Source organism: Carcharhinus amblyrhynchos, chromosome 26, assembly GCF_965287045.1.
Source record: "Carcharhinus amblyrhynchos chromosome 26, sCarAmb.v2.hapA, whole genome shotgun sequence".
NCBI classification, from domain to species: domain Eukaryota; kingdom Metazoa; phylum Chordata; class Chondrichthyes; order Carcharhiniformes; family Carcharhinidae; genus Carcharhinus; species Carcharhinus amblyrhynchos.
The window spans coordinates 10,355,606-10,377,728 of record NC_137349.1 but is presented as its reverse complement, the minus strand read 5'-3'; the positions used below and the strand labels follow the sequence as shown (position 1 = coordinate 10,377,728).

Sequence of the window (22,123 nt, the reverse complement as noted above, 5' to 3'; positions counted from 1 at the left end):
TCGCTAAATATTTTTAAGACGCAGGTTGATGGGTTTTTGATAAGAGAGGGGATTAAGGGTTATGGGGAGAGGGCGGGAAAGTGGAACTGAGCCACGACAGATCAGCCATGATCTTATTGAATGGCGGGGCAGGCTCGAAGGGCTAGATGGCCTACTCCTGCTCCTTATGAGTCTCATTCCCACAGATCCATTCCTTTTTGTTTTTACTCATTTTTCCTCTTATCCAGTCTTTCTTTCCCTCCCTTTCTCTAACTGATTTATCTCTGACTTTTAAGTCACACTGGTTAAGATGATAGCTGGACTGTTGCTTCAGCCATTCACTGAGGTTCCAGTGCCCCTGCAGTGTAAACCTAGCTCCTTTTTTAAAGTTTACTTCTTAGTGTCACTAGTAAGCTTAAAATAACATTGCAATGAAGTTACTGTGAAGATCCCCTAGTTGTCACACTCTGGCACCTATTCAGCTACACTGAGGGAGAATTTATCATAGCCAATGCACCTAACTAGCATGTCTTTCAGACTGTGGAAGGAAATTGGAGCACTTGGAGGAAACCCACGCAGACATGCTGGAAAACATGCAAACTCCACAGACGGTGACCCAAGCCGGGAATCGAACCTGGGTCCCTGTGGGTGTGAGATAGCAATGCTAAACCATTGTGCCGTCCTTCTGAAATGTGTAGAGGAAAAAGTGTAATTAATGCGAGTCTGGATGACCCTTCGTCAGGGCTAGGGCACTGTTTTCCTTTTCCCGAATGACAACACCCCCCAAAAAAAAACAACAGACATCCTATAAACCCAAACAGTTTAATACAATATATACAAAGATATTCAGTGTTAAGTATAGTCTCTCAGCTTGGCTGTTCCCAGTCGGCTCACATCTAGAAGAATCATATGACACTCAGTGAGTCAATGATTTCCGGCCCTTGAGCATTCTGCGCAGTATCACCTCAATGCCACCCCGAGTGCTGATCCGCTTCCGCCAGCCATGAGTCCGTATCCTCTTGATGGTTTTTGGCTGGTACTCGGTGCCGCGCTTCTTGGTTCGTACTTGCCCCTGGCTCCAAGGGAAAAGTCGGGAGCTCAGGCCACCAGCTTCTGCCTGTGCCACCGAGGAGCTTGGGACCAGGAGGCCACTGGGCCGTGACAGGAGGGAACTGGAGAATTTGCACAGGTCGGGTCTCGATGGCACAACAGGAGCCAAGAACTGTGCTAACTGCCACCTGAAAGAGGCAACAGAGGATCCGTTAGCGAGCTTGAGTGTTAATGTCAACATTTAGGATTTATTTGAACAAAAATATGCCAAGCTTTTCTTCCCTTTTTTAAATGTTGTGCTAATGAACACATTTGGTACAGGATGTTGATAAACAGCTGATCAGGAATTAAATTAAGCATTACTAGGATCAAGAGATATGTAACATGGAATCTACTTTGGTCCCCATCTGGGAGTTGTACATTCCTCGCCTTAGACGGGCATACCAATTTGGAGCAGGAGAAGGCCATTCAGCCCCTTGAACCTGCTCTGCCATTCAATAAGATGAATGGCAGAGCAGGTTGGTCTGAATGTGCCCTCAATTCCATATTCCACCTACTCATAAAACTTCTTGATTCCTTTCTTGGTCAAAAATCTACCTACCTCTGCCTTAAAAATATTCAATGACCCTACCTCTACCATTGTCTAGGGAAGAGTGTTCCAAGACTTATCTTTATACTCTGCTATTGTAAATGCTAAAATGAATTCTATGTTTATAACAGAAGCTTCCTATGTAAATTTGTCACTGTAATTACATCCTCCTACTGACAAGACTGCTGTGTAAAGTATACAGGCAGTTCCTGTTGACAAAGCAGCCCGCTTGATTGGCACCCCATCCAAAAACATTCACTCCACAGACACACACTGGCAGCAGTGGGTACCATCTACAAGATGCACCACAACTCACCAAGGCTCCTTCGACAGCACATTCTGTACCCACAACCACTACCATCCAGAAGGATAAGGGCAGCTGATACAAGTTTCCCTCCAAGTCACTCACCATCCTGACTTGGAAATATATCACCGTTCCTTCACTGTCGCAGGGTCAAGATCCTGAAATTCCCTCCCTAACAGCACTGTGACCGTATCTATAGCACAAGGGCAGTAGCGGTTCGAGAAGGCTGCTTACTCCCACCTTCTCAAAGGCAATCAGTGATGGAAAATAAATGCTGGCCTAGCCAGCAAAGCCCACACCACTTGACATAAAAAAAAGAACTTTCTTTACTCAAGAGAGAGGATAGAATCTGGAGAATGGCTGAGGCGATACATTTAAGAGAAAGTCAAAAAGGTACCTGATGGAGAAAGTAATAGAAGATTATGCTGATGGGGTTATAGATGAAAAGAAGGGAGGATGTTGCATGGAGTATAAACACTGCATTGAACAGTTGGGCTGAATGGCCTATTTTCATGTTGTAAATGCTAGATAATTCTATATAATAATTTATCTTTACAAAATGGCAAATTCACTCCTCAGCAGCCTTCCCTCTTCTGCCAACATTTCTCCTCTTAGATAACAGCACTTTCACTGCCACTGGGCTTTTTAACTGAAAGCCGCAGCGCTCAGGCCATTAATACACGGGCAGTATTAATGTACTGGCAATATCAACTAGCTTGGCTGCTTGCCAAGTTCAACTTCGAACTAATGGAACAAGACTGTCTCTCACTCTCTCTCCTGCCAGCTGGAAGGACTCTATCTCAACTCCGTCTGGATACAGTCTCCAGTCTAATTTAGTTTTTTTTTGATTGTAAGCCCATATAGCAATCTAATTCGGCAAGAGACCAAGAGGGCAGGAAAACAGGTACAATCTGTCTATCGCTGACTCCCAGCTGATTCATTTAATTTCTGGCAATGTCTGACAAGTATAAAATAAGAGTTAACATTTTTGGTCGGTGACCCCTCATAAAAAGTTTCTGCTCCTCGCTCCACAGATCCTTCCTGACCTGCTGAGTTTTTCCAACAATTTCTATTTTTACTTTGGATTTCCAGCTCCCACTGCATTTTGCTTTTGTTCCATTTCATTCCTGGAGTTTTCTGCAATACTTTCTACATACCCATGATCCCAGAGGCAAATCAGGCTAGAACTTCTCACTAACTTTACATGTAAAAAATCTTACAGCTGCACCTACCTTGGTATACAGATACGGTCTCTCAAAATCTATTGTCTAAAATAAAAGAGTTGTCCAAACAACCAGACATTTTTAGAATGTGCTGTACATCATTTTTTAATTGCTCAATTAAAATTAACTTACACGGTGGCGCAGTGATTAGCACTGTTCCCTCACAACACCAAGGACCCAGGTTCAATTCTGGCCTTGGGTCACTGTCTGTGTGGAGTTTGCATGTTCTCCCAATGCCTGTGTGGGTTTCCTCCAGGTGCTCCGGTTTCCTCCCACAGTCCAAAGATGTGCACGTTAGTTTGACTGGCCAAGTTAAATTGCCCCTAGTGTCAGGGGGTCTAGCAGGGTAAATACCTGGGATTGTTGTTGGTGTAGGTTCAACAGACTGAATGGCCTCTTTCCGCGCTGTAGGGATTCTATGAAAATTTAGCTAGGCACAGCTCATGGCACTGGACTTGTTACCTGCTTCGCCACTAGTCTATTCTCACGCCCCAAGCAACCCTTGACCCCCATCTGACCGGAACTTGCCCAAACTACCTATAACACCTTGGCCAAAATCCATAACCTGGCATGGCCTCAGTCTGAGACTGCAAGTTTAGAGAGAGTGTACCTGTATATCAGACTGTGTTTACTGCCAATGGCATATATACCCAGTTCCAGTGTTTCTCCACCATGTTTCCTGTTTTACACTCATGCAGCCGTGATCAATTGGGATAGCCATCTTTCAGACTGACACATTGAGAGTGTCTGAACAGGATTTCATAAGCCTGAAACTGCCAGATTGAAATTCATTCAATGCGTAAAGAAAAAATACTTTTGTGCCATTTTAATGCAGAAGTGGATAATTTAAAAGCAACAAACAGAAAATCTTGGGAGACACTTAGGCAGCTGAACATCTCCAGAGTTTTGTTTCCGAGTTGCAACATTAGAGGTATTTTTCTTACCTCTTTTATGAATTATTACGGTAGCTCCTTGACAATCATTCAATGCAGCAAAAACATTACGAGGAAAAGCGTGGTTAGTGCTGTTTTGGCATTGTTGATGGAAAATGTAATTATTTAATAACTTTTCAGCCATTCATCTGTAGTTATAAAATATTACAAATCATCAGACCTGCATACATTCCCTGGGTGCACTTTTATAGAATAATTGGTAAGATAGGTGCAGATAGGTGACATCTGCGTAAACCAGAGAGCATGCAGAAGGCGGCCATACTGCACTGGCTGGAGACATAGTATATAAATATACAGGAAACTTCCTATATAAGTTATACACAACATCCTACTGGTGGGAGTGTGTAACTGCAGCATGACAAGTTTACATAGGAAACCTCCTTTATAAATTTAGAATTTATAATATCAAAGTATAAAGATAAGGAGAGAAAAATATATATCTCCTAGACTGAGGACAAAATAGATCTCTGCTTTCTATTTCAACCCTTTTTTTTCTCTCAATCCATCATAATCATCTTCAATTTAATTCCTGACCAGCTGTTCATCACATTATTTGCCAAATGTGTTCATTAACACAACATTAAAAAGGCAGGGGGGAGAAAAAGATCAGGACATACTTTTAGTTTGACTGAGTATTACTTACTATTCAATTTTGTTTTATATCCAACTATGGTGAGCTGCACTTCTAGAAGCACCTACGGAACATAAATACCAACAAAGACTAGATGGGCCACGTGGTCTGTTTCTGTGTTTCAGTTTCTACACAACAAAAAGGTAACTGATCCCACTAGAGAGGTCAACCTCGGTAGAATTCTGTGTTCTACATTTGTGCTAGTGCACAATGTGCCAGGGCAGGTTCTAAAAATAGTTAAAAAAAAAACACACAGTACCCTAGAATTTATAAATAGAAGAGCAAGGGTGCTATGATTAATCTTTATAACACACTAGTTCAGCCACAACTGGAGTTTTGTGTCCAATTCTAGGTATAATTCCTTAGGAAGGATCCGAAGGCATAAGCAAGACCACACAAAAGGTTTGTGAATATAGTTCCCGCAATGAGGGACTTCAGTTTCCTGGATTGACTGGGGAAACTGGGGGCTATTTGCATCTGGGAAGGTTGAGAAGAGATAAGTTTATTTATTAGTCACAAGTAGCTTACATTAACACTGCAATGAAGTTGCTATGAAATTTGCGTAGTCGCCACACTCCAGCGCCTGTTCAGGTCAATGCACTTAACCAGCACATCTTTCAGGTGGAAGGAAACCAGAGCATCTGGAGGAAACCCATGCAGACACGGGGGAGAATGTGCAAACACCACACAGATAGTGACCCAAGCCGGGAATCGAACCTGAGACCCTGGTGCTGTGAGGCAACGGTGCTAACCACGGTGCCAGCGTGCCAATTTGATAGAAGTATTCAACATCATGAGGGGTCTGGGCAGAACAGGTAGGGGGGAACATTCCCCATTAGCAGAGGATCCAGAGCCACAACAGCATTGATTTAAGGTGATGAGGAAAAGAACCAACGGCAACATGGAGGGGGGGAGGGGGAAGGAAGGAGGAGGAAGGAAAGAGAAAGACAGAGAGACACGACAGGCCAAATGGCCTCCTCCTGTGTCGTAACCATTCTGTGATAATCAAATGCCCTTCCAAACCATAAAAGAGTGTTCCTGATTATTGCCTAAACAAGTGGCTGTCTGCCCTCTTGCATCACCTGTCCCACAATTGTGGGGCCCAAACAAAGCTTGCAAGAAGTTGCCATCTCCAGAAGCACAGCCTCTAACCCTATCTTTTAACAACTTCTTCCCTGCTGCCATAGACCTTTGAACAGTCCTATATCAAGCTGATCTTTTTCTACACCATCTGTAACTGCAACATAACATTCTGCACCCCCTCCTTTCCTTGTCCCCCATGTGCTCTATATTTCATCTGTATAGCACACAAAAAAAATACCTTTCACCGTATCCCAATACATGTGGGGAAAAAAAAGGGTAGGCAGCGTGTAGTGGTATTGTTACTGGATTTTAATCCAGAGATTCAAGGTAATGGTCTGGGACACAGGTCTGACTCATACCACAACAGATGGCACAATTTGAATTCATTTGATTTGATTTATTGTCACATGTATTAGTATACCGCAAAAAGTATTGTTTCTTGCATGCTGTACAGACAAAGCATACCATTCATAGAGAAGGAAAGGAGAGAGTGCAGAATGAAGTGTTACAGTCATAACTAGGGTGTAAAGAAAGATCAACTTTGTGCAAGATAAGTCCATTTGAAAGTGTGATGGCAGCAAGGAAAAAGCCCTTCTTGAGTCAAATTCAACAGAAAATCTGGAATTAAAAGCCTAACAATAACCTTCATAGCGAGGGGGATTGAATATAAAAGTAGGGAGGTCTTGCTGCAGCTGTATAGGGCATTGGTGAGGCCGCAGCTGGAGTACTGTGTGCAGTTTTGGGCGCCGCACCTGCGCAAGGATATTTTGGCCCTGGAGGGAGTGCAGAGGAGGTTTACTAGGCTGATACTGGAGTTGAGCGGATTGAGCTATGAGGAGAGGCTGAATAAACTAGGCTTGTACTCGTTAGAGTTTAGAAGAATGAGGGGAGATCTCATTGAGACGTATAAGATGATGAATGGGATGGATAGGATAGAGGTGGAGAGACTCTTCCCGCTCAAAAAAGACAGTAGGACTAGGGGGCACAGCCTCAAGATAAGGGGGAGGCGGTTTAGAACGGAGTTGAGGAGGAACTTCTTCACTCAAAGGGTGGTGAATCTCTGGAATTCTCTGCCCGTTGAAGTGGTGGAGGCTGCCTCGCTAAATATTTTTAAGAAGCGGGTTGATGGGTTCTTGATAAGAGAGGGGATTAAGGGTTATGGGGAGAGGGCGGGAAAGTGGAACTGAGCCACGACAGATCAGCCATGATCTTATTGAATGGCGGGGCAGGCTCGAAGGGCTAGATGGCCTACTCCTGCTCCTATTTCTTATGTTCTTAACCATTGTCATAAAAACCCATTGACTGCCTTGGCAAAGCAGCCAGCATAATTAATGACCCCAGGCACCCGGGACATTCTCTTTTACACCTTCTTCCAGCAGGATAAAGATACAAAAGTCAGCGGTCACGTACCAACCGAGTCAAGAACAGCTTCTTCCCCGCTGCCATCAGCCTTTTGAATGGACCTACCTTGCATTAAGTTGACCTTTCCCTACACCCTGTCAATGACTGTAACATTACATTCTGCACTCTCTCCTTTCCTTCTTTATGAACGCCACGCTTTGTATAGCGAGCAAGAAACAATACTTTTCACCGTATACCAATGCATCTGACAATAAATCAAAACAAATCACAATGTCCTTTATGGAAGGAAATCTGCCATCCTTACCCAGTCTGGCCTACTTGTGACTCAAGAACCACAGCAAAGTGGCTGACTCTTAGCTGCCTCTTTGAAATAGCCGAACAAACCACTCAGTTGAAGGGTAATTATGGACGGACAATGAATGCTGGCCAGCCAGTGACACTCATATCCCATGAGAGAATAATAAAAAACGTGACAAAAATAAATCAGATCATTTTCCATTTTCACCAACCCCACTCCCCCTTTGTTGGTGGTCAGGCGGTGAGTGCAGATTGGCTGTTCAACTATGGGCAGCATCACTCCCACCAGCAATCCCCTCCCCCTCGGGAGGCGCCTGCTGCAGCGCCCCCTGTCGGACTGGAGGAGATGGCGGCAGGCTCCGGCTGTGATACTCTTCACGGTCCAAGAGTGCGCTGTCCCACCCAGCCTCCCGGCAGTGAGGGGCGGGTTTGCGACCCCGGGGATTCCGGGCCCCGCTGCGAGGAGGTGAATCTCCCTCCGATGAGACTCCCGCGCTGGGTACCTGCAGCCCCGCGCCGCCGCGCTCAGGAAGCTCATCACCCCTCACTCGGCTGTCCTCAGGCTCCGGCTGAACGGTGTAGGCCCACGCTGCCACCCACCAGCATCCCGCTGTCTCATTGGCCAGTCCGCCGAAGCACCTCATCCTATAGCAGATCAGTTTGCAAAATGGGCTGTGGGGCATGCGCTTCACGCTGAGCATTCTGGGAATTGTAGTTAAATTGCCCCCCCATAGCTCAACAACAACTTACAGCATTTATATAGCAAAATCAGAAACTGCTGGAAACTCTCAGCAGGTCTGACAGCATCTGGGGAGAGAGAATAGAGCCAACATTTCGCGCCTGGATGACCCAAGGGTGGCACTGTGGGTAGACTGCTGCCTCACAGCACCAGGGATTAGAGTTCGATTCCTGGCTTGAGTCCCTGTCTGGGTGGAGTTTGCACGTTCTCCCCATGTCTGCATGGATTTCCTCCAGGTCCTCTGGTTTCCTCCCACAGTTCGAAAGACGTGCTGGTTAGATGCATTGGCCATGCTAAATCCTCCCTCAGTGTACCGGAACAGGTGCCAGAGTGTGGCAAAGAGGGGATTTTCACAGTAACTACATTGCAATGTTAATGTAAGCTGACTTGTGACAATAATAAATAAACTTTAAATTTTAAAACCTTTGTCAGAGCTGAAGACAAGGATTTATACTGTGAGGGTGGGGAGGCAGCGTGCGGGTTGTAATTGATGGGAATGGCATAGACAAAATACAAAGGGAATTTAAATGGTGATGATAAGGGCTGGAAATGGTGCTACAAGCATCCATTAAGGGATTGTCCATTAAGAAATCATTTACATTCCTTCTGTCTTATTGTCTATGCCGTCCTATCGTGTAGAGCCTTACAGTATAAATGTCATCCTAGCTTCCTTGTCTTCAACTTTGATGAAGGGTCATCCTGATTCGAAACATTGGCTCTGTTCTCTCTCCACAGATGCTGTCAGACCTGCTGAGATTTTCCAGCATGTTCTGTTTTTGTTTCAGATTCCAGCATCTGCAGGATTTTGCCTTAGCATTTATACCGTACCCTTACCATAATAAAATATTGCTGAAAAGAGACTTGTTTTGTTCTTTCATGGAATGTGGATGTAGCTGGCGAGGCCGTAAGACCATAAGACATAGGAGCAGAATTAGGCCTCTCGGCCCATTGCGTCTGCTCCGCCATTCAATCATGGCTGATATTTTTCTCATCCCCATTCTCTGCGTTTTCCTCATAATCCCTGATCCCCTTATCAATCAAGAACCTAGCTATTTCTGTCTTAAAGGCACTAAATGACCTGGCCTCCATAGTCTTCTGCGGCAAAGAGTTCCAAAGATTCACCACCCTGGCTGAAGAAATTCCTCCTCATTTCTGTTTTAAAGAATCGTCCCTTTAGCCTGAAGTTGTGCCCTCTAGTTTCCTACTAATGGAAACATCCTCGCCACCCACTCTATCCTGGCCTCGGAGTATCCTGTAAGTTTCAATAAGATCCTCCCTTATCTTTCTAAACTGCAAAGAGTACAGACTAGGCCAACATTTATTACCTATCCCTCATTGCTCTTGAGAAAATGGTGGTGGCCCAGGACGCTGAAGAGAATCCTGCTGTTCTTCCTCAAATCTTTTACTTGAGAGAGGCATGCAAGGGGGGTTTAATGACAAAAATTCCAGAATTTGGGATCTGCACAACTGAAGACAGGGCTGCCAGAGATGGAAAAATTAAAATCAAGGATGTGCAAGAGGCCAGAGTCAGAGGAGCACAGAGAGAAGACTTCTTATTGACTAATCAGAGTATCAGCAGGTTGCCCCAAGTCTCATGTGTCAAATTAATCTCCTTTTAAAAGTTGCACTAACAATAAACACCGAATTATAAATGAAACAAAAGGAAGCTGATCAAATTAAATCAGATTATTTTCTGTGTTAAGCAATGAGTTCCATTCCCTCTGGTGCTCATCAGTTACAGCACACATTCAGGAGAGGAGAGGAACAAACTGCCTCAAAACAAAAACAAACCAGGTGAACTTTATTTCTCATGAATGACAATGCCATCTACATCTTATTAGATTAGCATCTTGCCACCAGTTAGCTTGTTCTATACGTTTACATTGGACAGACGCGACGTTTTAATTACTTCTCAATAAACGATACGTGACAATGATGGTGAATTTACAAGAGATAGCCGTACAATTTTGTTAAAGTAGTTAACCATGGAATTTCTACAGTGCAGAACAAGGCCATCTGGCCCATTGATTCTGCACCATCTCTCCCAGGCTCACTCACTCACCCCATCCAGTAACCCTCCAATTTATCATGGCTAATCCATCTAACCTACACACCTTTGGACACTAAGAGACAATATAGCATCCCCAATCCACCTAACCTACACATCTTTGGACTGTGGGAGGAAACCAGAGCATACCCACACAGACACGGGGAGAACCTGCAGACTCTGCACAGACAGTGACCCAAACTGGGAATTGAACCTGGGACCCTGGTGCTGTGAGACAGCAGTACTAACCATTATGCTGCCTATGTTAATGTTAAGATTTGACAGCAGAGAAACCTGTTGTTATTGAAGTAGTTATGCCAGAAGTAGTTTTCTGTTCATTTCAATGATATATAATGGGAGTTCAGCTGAATACCACCAGCTGTCTACCCGCAGTTGGGTGAAAGTTACTCCTGCATATTTCAACAACTTCTTTCATTAATCCATTCATAATATGTTCCTTCAATTTCTCCTCTTATCCTAAAGACACAGACTTACAGTAAGAGTGAAGAGATCATGATAAAACTGCACAGTTAGATCACAGCTGGGGTATTATGTACAATTTCAGGCACCCATTCTATACAGGACATTAAAACCATTGAGTCTACAGTGTAGATTCACCAAGATGGAGCTAAGGATGGGAAACTATAGTTTGAAAAAAGACTTGAGTTTATTTTTATTTATTCATTTTCAGGAGGTGGGAATTCCAGATAGGGCCAGCCTCTGGGTGGCACAGTGGTTAGAACTGCTGCCTCACAGCGCCAGGGACCTGGGTTTGATTCCTGGCTTGGGTCATTGTCTGTGCAGAGTCTGTACATTCTCCTTGTGTCTGCGTGGGTTTTCTCCAGTTTCCTCCCACAGTCCGAATGACATGCTGATTAGGTGCATTGGCCATGCTAAATTCTCCCTCACTGTACCCAAACAGGCACCAGAGTATGGCGACTAGGGGATTTTCACAGTGGCTTCATTGCAGTGTTACTGTGAGCCTACTTGTGACACTAATAAATAAACTTAAAAGTTGACTGTCCATCCTGTTTTCCCCTTGAGAGGGTGGTGGTGAGTTGACTTCTTGAGCTGCTAATGTCCATGTCCGTGTAGGTACACTCACAGTGCTGTTAGTGAGGGTGTTCCAGGATTTTAACCCAATGACAGTAACAAAAGGGTGATATATTTTCAATTTAGGATGGTGTGTAGTTTGGAGAAGTGGTATGTGTTCCCATGCATCTGCTGTCCTTGTCCCATAGAGATCGCGAAATTGGGAGGTGCTTTCTAAGAGACTTGATGAAATGTTGCAGAGCATCTTGTAGATGGTCCACATTGTGGCTATTGTGCCCCTGTGGCAGAGTGAGTGACTGTATAAGGCAGTGAATTGGGTGCCAGTGGAGTGATTCCTTGTCCTGGATGGTGTTAAGCTTGTTGAGTGTTGTTGGAGCTGCACTCATCCAGGCAAAGGCAGAGGACGCCATCACACTCCTGACTTCTGCCTTGTAGGTGGTGGAAAAACTTTGTAGAGTCTGGAAGTAAGTTACTCGCTGCAGAATTCCAAGCCTCTCAACTGTAATGACAGTATTTATTTGTCGGTCCAGTTGAAGTTCTGGTCAATGATGACACCCAGGATGTTGATGGTGGGGAACTTGACAACATTGAATGTCGAGGGTTGGTCATGATGTTTTCTGGATGGAGATGGCCATTGCCTGGCACTTGTGAATGTCAGATGCCACTTATCAGCCCAAGCCTGGGTGGTGCACAGGTCTTGCTTAACATGGGCACAACTGCCTTCATTGTCTTAAGATTTTGCCAATGGAATCGAACATTGAGTTACTGAGACTACTTCCTTGAGTTACTGAGACTAATTCCTTTCAAGTGAGATGTACTTTAATTAAAAAGTGCAAACAAGGAGATATGAGTCAATGTCAATGGATAATCAATTTTAAATTGTCACCTGACGAAGGAGCAGTGCTCCGAAAGCTGTTGATTCCAATTAAACCCATTGGCCTTTAACCTGGTGTCGTGAGACCTCTTACTGTGTCATAGAAGAAGATTGTGACAGATTTCTCTACAGAGGGCGATGGGAACATGGAATGTTTTGTCATGGAGAAAGATCGAAGCAGAGGCCTCAATATCTTTTAAACAAAAAAATGGATAAGTACTTGAAAAGGAAGAAGATACAAGGCCATGAGGAGACAGCAGGCAGTGGGATTTGTTTTTGTGTTTTCTAGTCAGGAACTGGCACAGGCAAAATGGGCCAGATGGCCTCCTTCTGTGGTGTAAGGTTCATGCTGAGATAGAACACACAGGTTTTAGAGCACAGCAACAGGCCATTCAGCCCAGCTGTTTATGCTTCATACAAACCTCCTCTCACTATATTTGCTTTATCTAACACCATCAATATAGCCTAACCCTTTAGAGTACGTCTTTGCCCAGAGAATGGCGAGAATGTGGATACACTGCTAGCTGGAGTAATTATAGAAGGAGCAGTGCAGAAGGAGGCCATTCAGCCCATCAAGCCTGCACCGACAACGATCCTACCCTGACCCTATCCCTCTAATATATTAACCCTTCTAATCCACCTGACACTAATGGATAATCTATCATGGCCAATCCACCCAACATCTTTGGACTGTGGGAGGAACCGGAGTAACAGGGAGAAACTGGAGCAATGGGGGGAAACCCACGCAGACACAAGGAGAACATTCAAACTCCACACAGATAGTGACCCAGGCCAGCAATCGAACGCAGGTCCTTGATGCCCCTAATTACACAGGCTAAACTGAGACCAGTTTAGTCCCCAATTCAAATCAGACGACCACGTCTGACTGAGCTGTACTGGAATTCCAGAAACTTCTACACCTCAAGCGGAACATTCATTTCCTGCCTCAGCCATCGATGGAATGAACTCCAATTCCATTTGTTTGATTTTAATGTGAGTTTCTAATTGAAATCTTAAATCTGAAGAAAATTGAATGCCCATTCTTATTAGTTTACACAACTACATTCCAGAATAAATTATTGTATTAATGCAAGTGGACACAAACCACTCCAGAAATGTGGTCACAGCGGGACTGTCTCTATGTTACAGAGCTAGAGATTGAAAAGTAGCATTTGCTTTACTCTCCTAAATTAACTTTTTATTTGCTAAAGGCAGTTCATCAAATAGAAAGCGCACCGCAATAATATATTATATTATTATGATCTGGAATACACTACCTGCAAGAAGCTAGAAGAAAATTTAATATTAACTTCCAAATGCAAATTGGATAAATATTCAGTGGGGAAGAAATTGAAGGCTGATGAAAGAAAGACCTGCATTTCTATAGAGCCTTTGACAACATCTTAAAGCGCTTTGCAGTGTGTGAACTACTTTTGAAGTGCACCCACTGTTGTAATGATGGAAACACGGTTGGTATAATGGCTGCCACACTACACACGTGCAGTTGTACTATTTCACTCCGTCACGCCATTGCGAGCGATGGAGTAAGCAGCAGACAGGAGCAGAGATGCTTACCTCACCTTCTCTGAGTCGATAGGGCGGAGGGGAAGCATGGAGGAATGGGCAGCAGGGTGGCACAGTGGTTAGCTCTGCAGTCTCTCAGCGCCAGGGAGCCTGGTTCAATTCCGGCGTTGAGTGACTGTGCAGTGACTGCACATTCTCCCTGTGTCTGCCTGGGTTTCCACCTGGTGCTCTGGTTTCCTCCCACAGTCCAAAGATATGGAGGTTAGGAGGACTGGCCATGATAAATTGCCTTTTAGTGTCCCAAGATGTGTAGGTTAGGGGGATTAGCCATGGTAAATGTCGGGGTTACAGGGATAGAGCCTAGGTGGGATGCTCTTTTGGAGAGTCAGTGCAGATTTGATGGGCCAAATGGCCTCTTTCTGCACTGTCAGAAATCTATTGATTCTACAGATGGATTTTATGGAGAAGGGAATGGGGACAAGGAGTGAAGGGAGACTTCTGATCCACTGAGTGATGACCGCAGTTCTGGATCACAAGCTCCATAACCCAGCTTTGCAACTCCAGGGTTTCTTCCCAGCGACAGACCAGGTTAAGGGGAAGAGACTCTGGAGCAGGAGATTCAGAAACAGCCGGAGGCCACGCCCAAGCTACCCGCTCAGAAACTGGGTAAACAACTTCAAGATCCAACTGGCGTTGCGTCTCCTGAAAATGACCTCATTAGTCTACTGCATATGTACGGACAACTGCACATGCACAGATGGGTAAGGGACACACAGTGTTTGCACACAGCAAGATCCCACAAACAACAAGATGTTAATGACCACATCATCTGTTTTTATGATATTGATTGAAAGGTAAATCTTGGTCAGGACACCGGGGATGGCTCCCCTACTTTTCTCCCAAATAGCGCTGCAAGATTTTGCACTTCCAGCTGAGATGGCAGACAGTCTTGGGTTAACGTCTAATCCAAAAGATGGCACCTCGAACAGTGCAGCACTCCCTTGGTATTACACTGGAGTTATCAGCCTTATCCCCCTTCCCCCCATATCCCTTGATCACTTTAGCTCCAAGAGATACATCTATAGAAACATAGACAGATTGAGGAGTGGTATTAACTGGATATCTCTTTCAAAGAGGCTGTAGCAGATAATGGGCCAAATATCCTCCTTTTATGTTGTAAGATTCTATGGTTGCCATTTAAAAATTGGACTGGGCCGATGCAACAGGCTGCAAAGTAAGGGAGAGATTAAAGCGTTTGAAGGGTTCGAGGAGGTTGGAGAATCACGCTGGGGTTATTAGCAAGCTGCTGAGTTTGTTTTTTCAGTTCAGTAAAGCTGAAACTAATGCACCCTCAGGGACTGGAACTTTCCGTTGAATGAATATTCCCCCACATGCTGAGAGAAGAGAGATGAATAAATAGATACACAGGTAGGGAGTCAGGAAGCTAGCTAAATCTAAGATACATGAAAAGATAATTAACTAGTTCACCCATCGCCCGTGCGCTCAATGGCCTACATTGACTCGCAGTCTCGCAAGGCAAACATTTTAAAATTCTCATCCTTGCTTTCGAAATCCTCCACCGCCATCCTGACTGAAACCTTCTGTAACCTTTCAACCCTTTGAAATATCTGTCCTTTTTCAATTCTTACCTCTTGCACATCCCTTCTTTAAGTAGTTCCACCATTGTTTTCAGATGGAACATTGCAACGTAGGAATTAGGAACAGGAATAGGCAAATTCAGCTCCTTGAGCCTGCTCTGCTATTCAATCAGATCATGGCTGATCTCTCCCTGGTCATAAATTCACCTCCCCACTTGTTTCTCATATCCTCTCAAGCTTTTTTTTATTAGAAATAAATCCATCTCAGTACGTTAAGCTCTGGAATCCTCTCCCTAAACTTCACCATCTCTCTGGCTGGAATTTTACCATCTTCCAGGGCTGGTGAGGCTCACAAAACGGAATTCTCCTTTAGCCTCGGTCGGATTTAACAAGCTTCGCATGAGTGAGGTCTTAAAATATTGGCCCCTCTCTCTCTCTCTCCTACCCACTTTCTCTTTCTTTAAGAATCTCCTTAAAAGTTATCTCTTTGACCAAGCTTGCGGTCCAAAGATAAGACCATAAGATAGAGGAGCAAATAAGGCCATTCAGCCCATTCAATCATGGTTGATAAGTTTCTCAATCCAATTCTTGGGCCTTTTTCCCATATCCTTTGCTCCTCTTACCAATCAAGAACCTACGTTCTGATGTAGTTTGTTGTCAAATTGTGTTTGATAATTACGCCTGTGACGCACCGTGGGCTGTTTTATTTCATCAAAGATGCTATACAAATGAAGTGTTTATTGGAGGTGAGTAAATTCATGGCAGATTTGTAGATAGAAAAACATTTTCATAGATGGATATAGGTATTGATTTATTTCCACAGAAATTTTAAATAGTTAAAAGAAAGAAGGATCGATCCATAGAGAGATAAAAGAAATAAAAACAAATAAAAGGTAAAAATGTTTGAAATGTGTGCTGCCTATTCATGGCAGGACAACCTGCAGGTAAAAAGAGGAAAGCTAGTTTTCCCCTAACTAGAGGAGTTTGTGAAAAATGCTACAAAATACTAGTCGCAATCTTTCCGATGCTGCCTGCTTTGAAATATATTTCCATTTTTTTCTGCTGTTATTTTGTGGAAAGTTGGTTTGATTTATTCTTGTCACATGCATTAGTATACAGTGAAAAGTATTGTTTCTTGTACGCTCCACAGACAAAGCATGTCATGCATAGAGAAGAAAAGGAGGTAGTGCAGAATGTAGTGTTAACCGTAGCTATGGTGTAGAGAAAGATCAACTTAATATGAGATTGGTCCATTCCAAAGTCTGATGGCAGCAAGGAGGAAGCTGTTTTTGAGTCAGTTGGTACATGACCTTAGAGTTTTGTATTTTTTGCGTCTTTGCCAGAATATTGCTAGGTAGCTGGCTGAAGATAAAACATACCAATTAGGAGCAGGAGTAGGCCATTCAACCCCTTGAGCCTATTCCAACACTCAATAAGATCATGGCTGATCTGATTGTAACCCCAACTCTACAATTCCATTACTCCCTTTCACCCTCCCCTTTCTGATCAAGAATCTATCTACTTCTGCCTTAAAAATATTCCAAGACTCTGCTGCGACTGCCTTTTGAGGAAGAGAGTTCCAGAGACTCACCACACTCTGAGAGAAAATAATTCTCATCTCTGTTTTAAATGGATGACTCCTTATTTTTAAACAGTGACCCCCACCAACATCCAAAAGAAAAATTCACACACTCAGAGAGATCAGTGTACTATATGTGGAAGAACTTTGAACTTACATGCCATTATTACAACAATATCTATATTTTAATTTAAAAATACTTTATACATGACTATACAGGTCTTGCATATCAATAGCAACGTTGTGTCCATGTGTCCAATCTATATTACCAGTCTATTCACTAAAATACCACTCAAGGATGTTGATCTTAAAGGAACTCTTCCAGTGTAGACAATAAAAATATAACAAAACTTACTCCAACTTATAAGTCAAAGGACGGGTTTAATAAGAAGCTTCATTACTTCAGATTTGAGGCCATTCCAAGCAATTCCACAATTCCTAAAAGTTCTTACTGAGTCAGCTGATCATCACATCATTCTGTTATTGGTTACATGGTTTACTGGGTCAGCTGACTCTTACAGCTTGTTGCCATTGGTCACATTACAACAAATCCAATGTTATCACTGGTTACATTCTAACAAAGGAAGCCATGGACAATTGCACCGTATCACTATATGATAACAATCTGGATGTGCTGCCATTGTCTGAATCTATTTTCATTGAACTTATGAACTCAGCAACCCACATAGTTGAGTTCAGTTTTAACAATGCCATAATTGCCCAACTAGATGGCATCATTAAAAGTGAACTCAACGGATATGTTGCTGTGGGATCCCCTCAGGGCCCAGCTCTCACACACATCCTTGTTGGTTTCCAGGAGAAACGTGTCTTTGGTGGAATTATCCCTAACCTCCTATCTCATGATATTTCTGACATGGAGATGATATGTTTGAATCTACATATTGGAATTTCCTTGCACAGCTGAATGGACTACACTGACTCCCAAACACTCCTTTGAAAAGCAGTAACCTAATGTGCTCCCTTTCCTAGATGTACTCATTGAGAAATCTGCCAACGGCTTCTCTGCTACTGTCCACCATGCTCCCACTTTTACTGGTCAATATATGGGTTGGGATTCCTGCAGTTCCCAGAGCTACAAGACTGGTCTTATTGGCAACTTTGTAAATAAGGCCCAAGCCATTTGATCACTGTGCAAGTTTGTTGCTGAAACAGGGTTCATCAAGGCCACCCTGCAGGATAATGGCTACTCTGATCCAATCACAATAAGAAGTCTCACAACACCAGGTTAAAGTCCAACAGGTTTATTTGGAATCATGAACTTTTGGAGCGCTGCTCCTTCATCAGGTCAGTGAAGAGGTAGATACACAAACATGACATATATAGGCAAAGACACAACTGCAAGATAATTACAGATGGAATGTGAAGAATGATTGGAATGCGTGTCTTTATAGGTAATCAAGTCTTTACAGATACAGGCAGTGCAAGTGGAGAGAGGGATAATGACAGGTCTCAAGCCAGGATAGAGTTTGCCAGCCCAGGCCAAATAGAGGGAGTTACACATAGTGTGACATGAACCCAAGATCCTGGATGAGGCCTGCAGTGTCGATGGTAGCGTTGGATTTTAACCTGGTGTTGTGAAACTTCTTATGGTGCCCACCCCAGTCCAACACCAGCATCTCCACATCCTGATCAGATCAGATCAGATGATGTCTCTATTGCTGGTAAATGGGATTAGTATAGATTGGTATTTGGTGATCAGCATAGACATGGTGGGCTGAAGGGCCTGTTTCTCTGCTCTATGGCTCAATGATGGCTCGCTGAATATCGTGCAATCTCATGAAAGGGCCTAAGGCCACACCATTCGATCCTGAAAAGTGTCCAATCTCTCACAGATTAGGTTGTCCTAAACATCTGTGCCACAGGTGAAGTTAGCCATTGCACGCTGTTCCTATCCAGTAGCAACAGGAGTGATAGTCATCACTAATAGAATGCTGGTGTCAAGCCAAAAAAGACATACTGCTCATCATCCAAATGAGTAATGTGGATATGAATTTCAATACCAGTTTGATGCCATATGGGTGGTACATCTCATTGACTGGAGAAACCATATCAAACAGCATGTGTCTTCGGCTGTCTATAACAGGCTAAGTACTGACCATACCCAACCAGCCTGTACTTGCAAAGCTCAGAACGTAGTCTAGACTCATATAGTACAGAAGAAGCCCTTCGGCCCATCAAGTCTGCACTATAGTGCCATAGTGTCCAACATTAGATATGATTCCATGATTGGACAGCACCTGCTAAACAATACTGACTGTGCTAAAAATTTCACTGAAAACTAATTTAAGATCAATGATCAGAGGCTCATTTATGCGTTAGAAGGTAAATACATCCCCACACAGAGAACTCTGTACTTTTCAAACAAAAATAGCATGTCCACACATTGCAGCTTTCTTAACCAAACGAAAGCTTGGGGTCAGCCATTCCCTAGTTCTTTCCTCATTGCAATGCCTTGACCAATCATAGTTGATGTGCCTGGTTTGAATGTAAACAAAAGCTTGGCAGTTAATTATTTCCTAGTGAATTCGCCATGGCAACACCTCTACCAATCAGAATCCACTTGCCAACTAATCAGCGTTCTCTTCCTTTGCAGTATAAATTGTTCTATTCTCTGAGATTTGATATTCTTGCAAATCTGTCCTGATGAGTGCCAGATGAAAAGTTCTGACAGCATGTTTCTTTTGTCAGCACCATAAAATGCTTCATTGGCTACAATGCCCTTTGAGACATCCTAAAATCATGAAAGGTGCTATACAAATGCAAGGAGCAATACCTGTCAGAAAAGCAGGAGTGTTTTCTTTTGAAAAGAGGTGACTGATCAAGGTCTTTGAGATTATGAAAAGGTTTGACAGGGTAGACATAGAGAAGAATTAGGGGCCATAATATAAGGTAGTAATAAATCCAACTGTGAATTCAGGAGAAACATCTTTACTCAAACAGTGGTGAGAATGTGGGACCTGCTAGAAGTCATAGCAAATAGCCTTGAGCTATTAAAGGTGGAGTTACATAAATGCGTGTGGGAGAAAGGAACAGCAAGATCCAAGTTAGTCCACATGAGTGGAAGAAGAGGTGGAAAGATGCTCATGTGAATTACAAACACTGGTAAAGACCAGTTGGGCCGAATGGCCTATTTCTGTGTTGTACATTCCACTCAATTCTATGTGAGTCTTTCTTCTTCTTAATTTCCTCCTCAAACCTAGCAAACCACAGCTCCCTGCAGAGTTATATTAATCCAGGCAGTAGCTATATCACCCAGAGCTGGCCAATGGGAAGGAGAAGGGAATGATTATTCTCAGCAACCCTTTAGATGGGCGAGGGAAAATCAACTAGGTTCCACCTGATGGTGAACTGGTGATCTTTAATGTGGAACATGTGGACATTGAGTGACTGTCATACATGGCTAAAGCAAATATAGCAAATAAAAATAGGAATTGGCAATTTGACCTTTCAAACCTGGTCCACATTCAGCAAGATCATTGCAATTCTTCAACCTCAAATTCTTCTCCATCCCTATAATTCCCTTAGTATCCAAAAATCATCCAATCTCTTGCTTGAATCCACCCAATGATTGAGCAAGTGCAGCTCTCCGGGTTACAACACTCCAAAAACACACAACTCTTTGAATGAAGGAATTTCCCTTTACACCATTTCTAAATGGCCAGTCCCTTGTGCTGAGATTGTGACCCTGTGTTTTACTTTCTCCAGCAAGTGGAAACAGTTTCTCAGCATCTATCCTGTTTAGCCCTTTACGGGTTTGTTTTAATTAGAAATTTTTCATTTTTCTAAACTCCAGGGAATAAAGCCCTGGTCCAGTCAGTCTCTTGTCACAGGACAATCCCTTCATCCCAACACCCAGCTACTGTGTTCCCTCCAGAACAAGTCTGTTATATGGGGGGGGGGGGGGGGGGGGGCACGTTGGCACAATGGTTAACACTGCTGCCTCACAATGCCAGGGACCAAGGTTTGATTCTTGGTTTGGGTGACTGTCTGTGTGGAGTTTACACGTTCTCACTGTGTCTGCATGGGTTTCCTCCTGGTGTTCTGGTTTCCTCCCACAGTCCAGAAATGTGTTGGGTAGGCTGATTGGCCAGGCTAAATTGCTCCTAATGTCAGGGGGATTAGTAGGATAAATATGTGGGGTTACGGGGATAGGACCTGGGTGGAACTGTTGTCAGTGCAGGTTCAATGAGTCAAATGGCCTCCTTCTGCACTGTAGGTATTCATAGAATCATAGAAACCCTACAGTGCAGAAAGAAGCCATTCGGCCCATCGAATCTGCACTGACTGCAATCTCACTCAGGCCCTACCCCCATATCCCTACATATTTAGCTGCCAATCCCTCTAACTTACGCATCTCACAACTCTAAGTGGCAATTTTTAGCATGGCCAATCAACCTAGACCGCACATCTTTGGACTATGGCAGGAAACCGGAGCACCCGGAGGAAACCCACGCAGACACGAGGAGAATGTGCAAATTCCACACAGACAGTGACCCAAGCTGGAAATCGAACCCATGTCTCTGGTGCCGTGAAGCAGCAGTGCTAACCACTGTGCTACTGTACCACCCATTCTATAACATGAGGAGCCCAAAACAGCCCAAAGTACTCCAGATGTGACCTCCAATGCCCTGCTGATGTTCAATCTCAGGTTTTTTTTGTGCTTTCATGGGATATTGGCATCACTAGCTGGACTATTATTTGTTGCCCATCCCTTATTGCCTCTTGAACTGAATATCTGACTCAGCCAGTTCAGAGCCAGTTCCATCACTTTGGGTCTGGAGTCACACATAGGCTGGATAAGGGCAGCAGATTCCCTTCCCTAAAAGGCATTCATGAACCAGATGGATTTTTACGACAATCATTTCATGATCATCAAGCTGTTAATTGTATTCAAATTTCACCATCTGCTGCGTCAGGATTTGAACCTGGGTTCCCAGGTCTCTGGATTACTAGCCCAGCAACAATACCACTACATTATCACCTCCCCTTGAAGGTGAAGAGCAGTCAATTAGGCAAGATTTTGACCAGAGTGAATGGAACCATAAGAGTTTGGAGCAGAAGCAGGCCATTTGGCCCATCAAGTCTGGTATTGTAACAGTGATGTTAATGCTCAACTCCAATTTTTTTAAAGCCATCTCTGCCTTTTGGCTAAGATGAAATGTTAGATCAAGCCCAGGAGGGGGTGCAATGCCTCATCTGTCAGCTTGGATCTTGTTT

The 22,123-nt window shown here is 43.7% G+C and overlaps 1 protein-coding gene across 1 annotated transcript; it reads right to left on the bottom strand.

Annotated features, from left to right (window-relative positions):
• Nucleotides 1-787: 787 nt before the first annotated feature.
• mrpl34 (mitochondrial ribosomal protein L34) lies at nucleotides 788-8,082 on the bottom strand. Its single transcript, XM_080212866.1, has 2 exons — nucleotides 7,975-8,082; nucleotides 788-1,217 (listed from the first exon to the last, which is right to left on the bottom strand). Exons 1-2 carry the CDS (start codon nucleotides 8,007-8,009, stop codon nucleotides 896-898), a joined length of 357 nt encoding a protein of 118 aa, XP_080068992.1. The 5' UTR covers nucleotides 8,010-8,082; the 3' UTR covers nucleotides 788-895.
• Nucleotides 8,083-22,123: the final 14,041 nt, after the last annotated feature.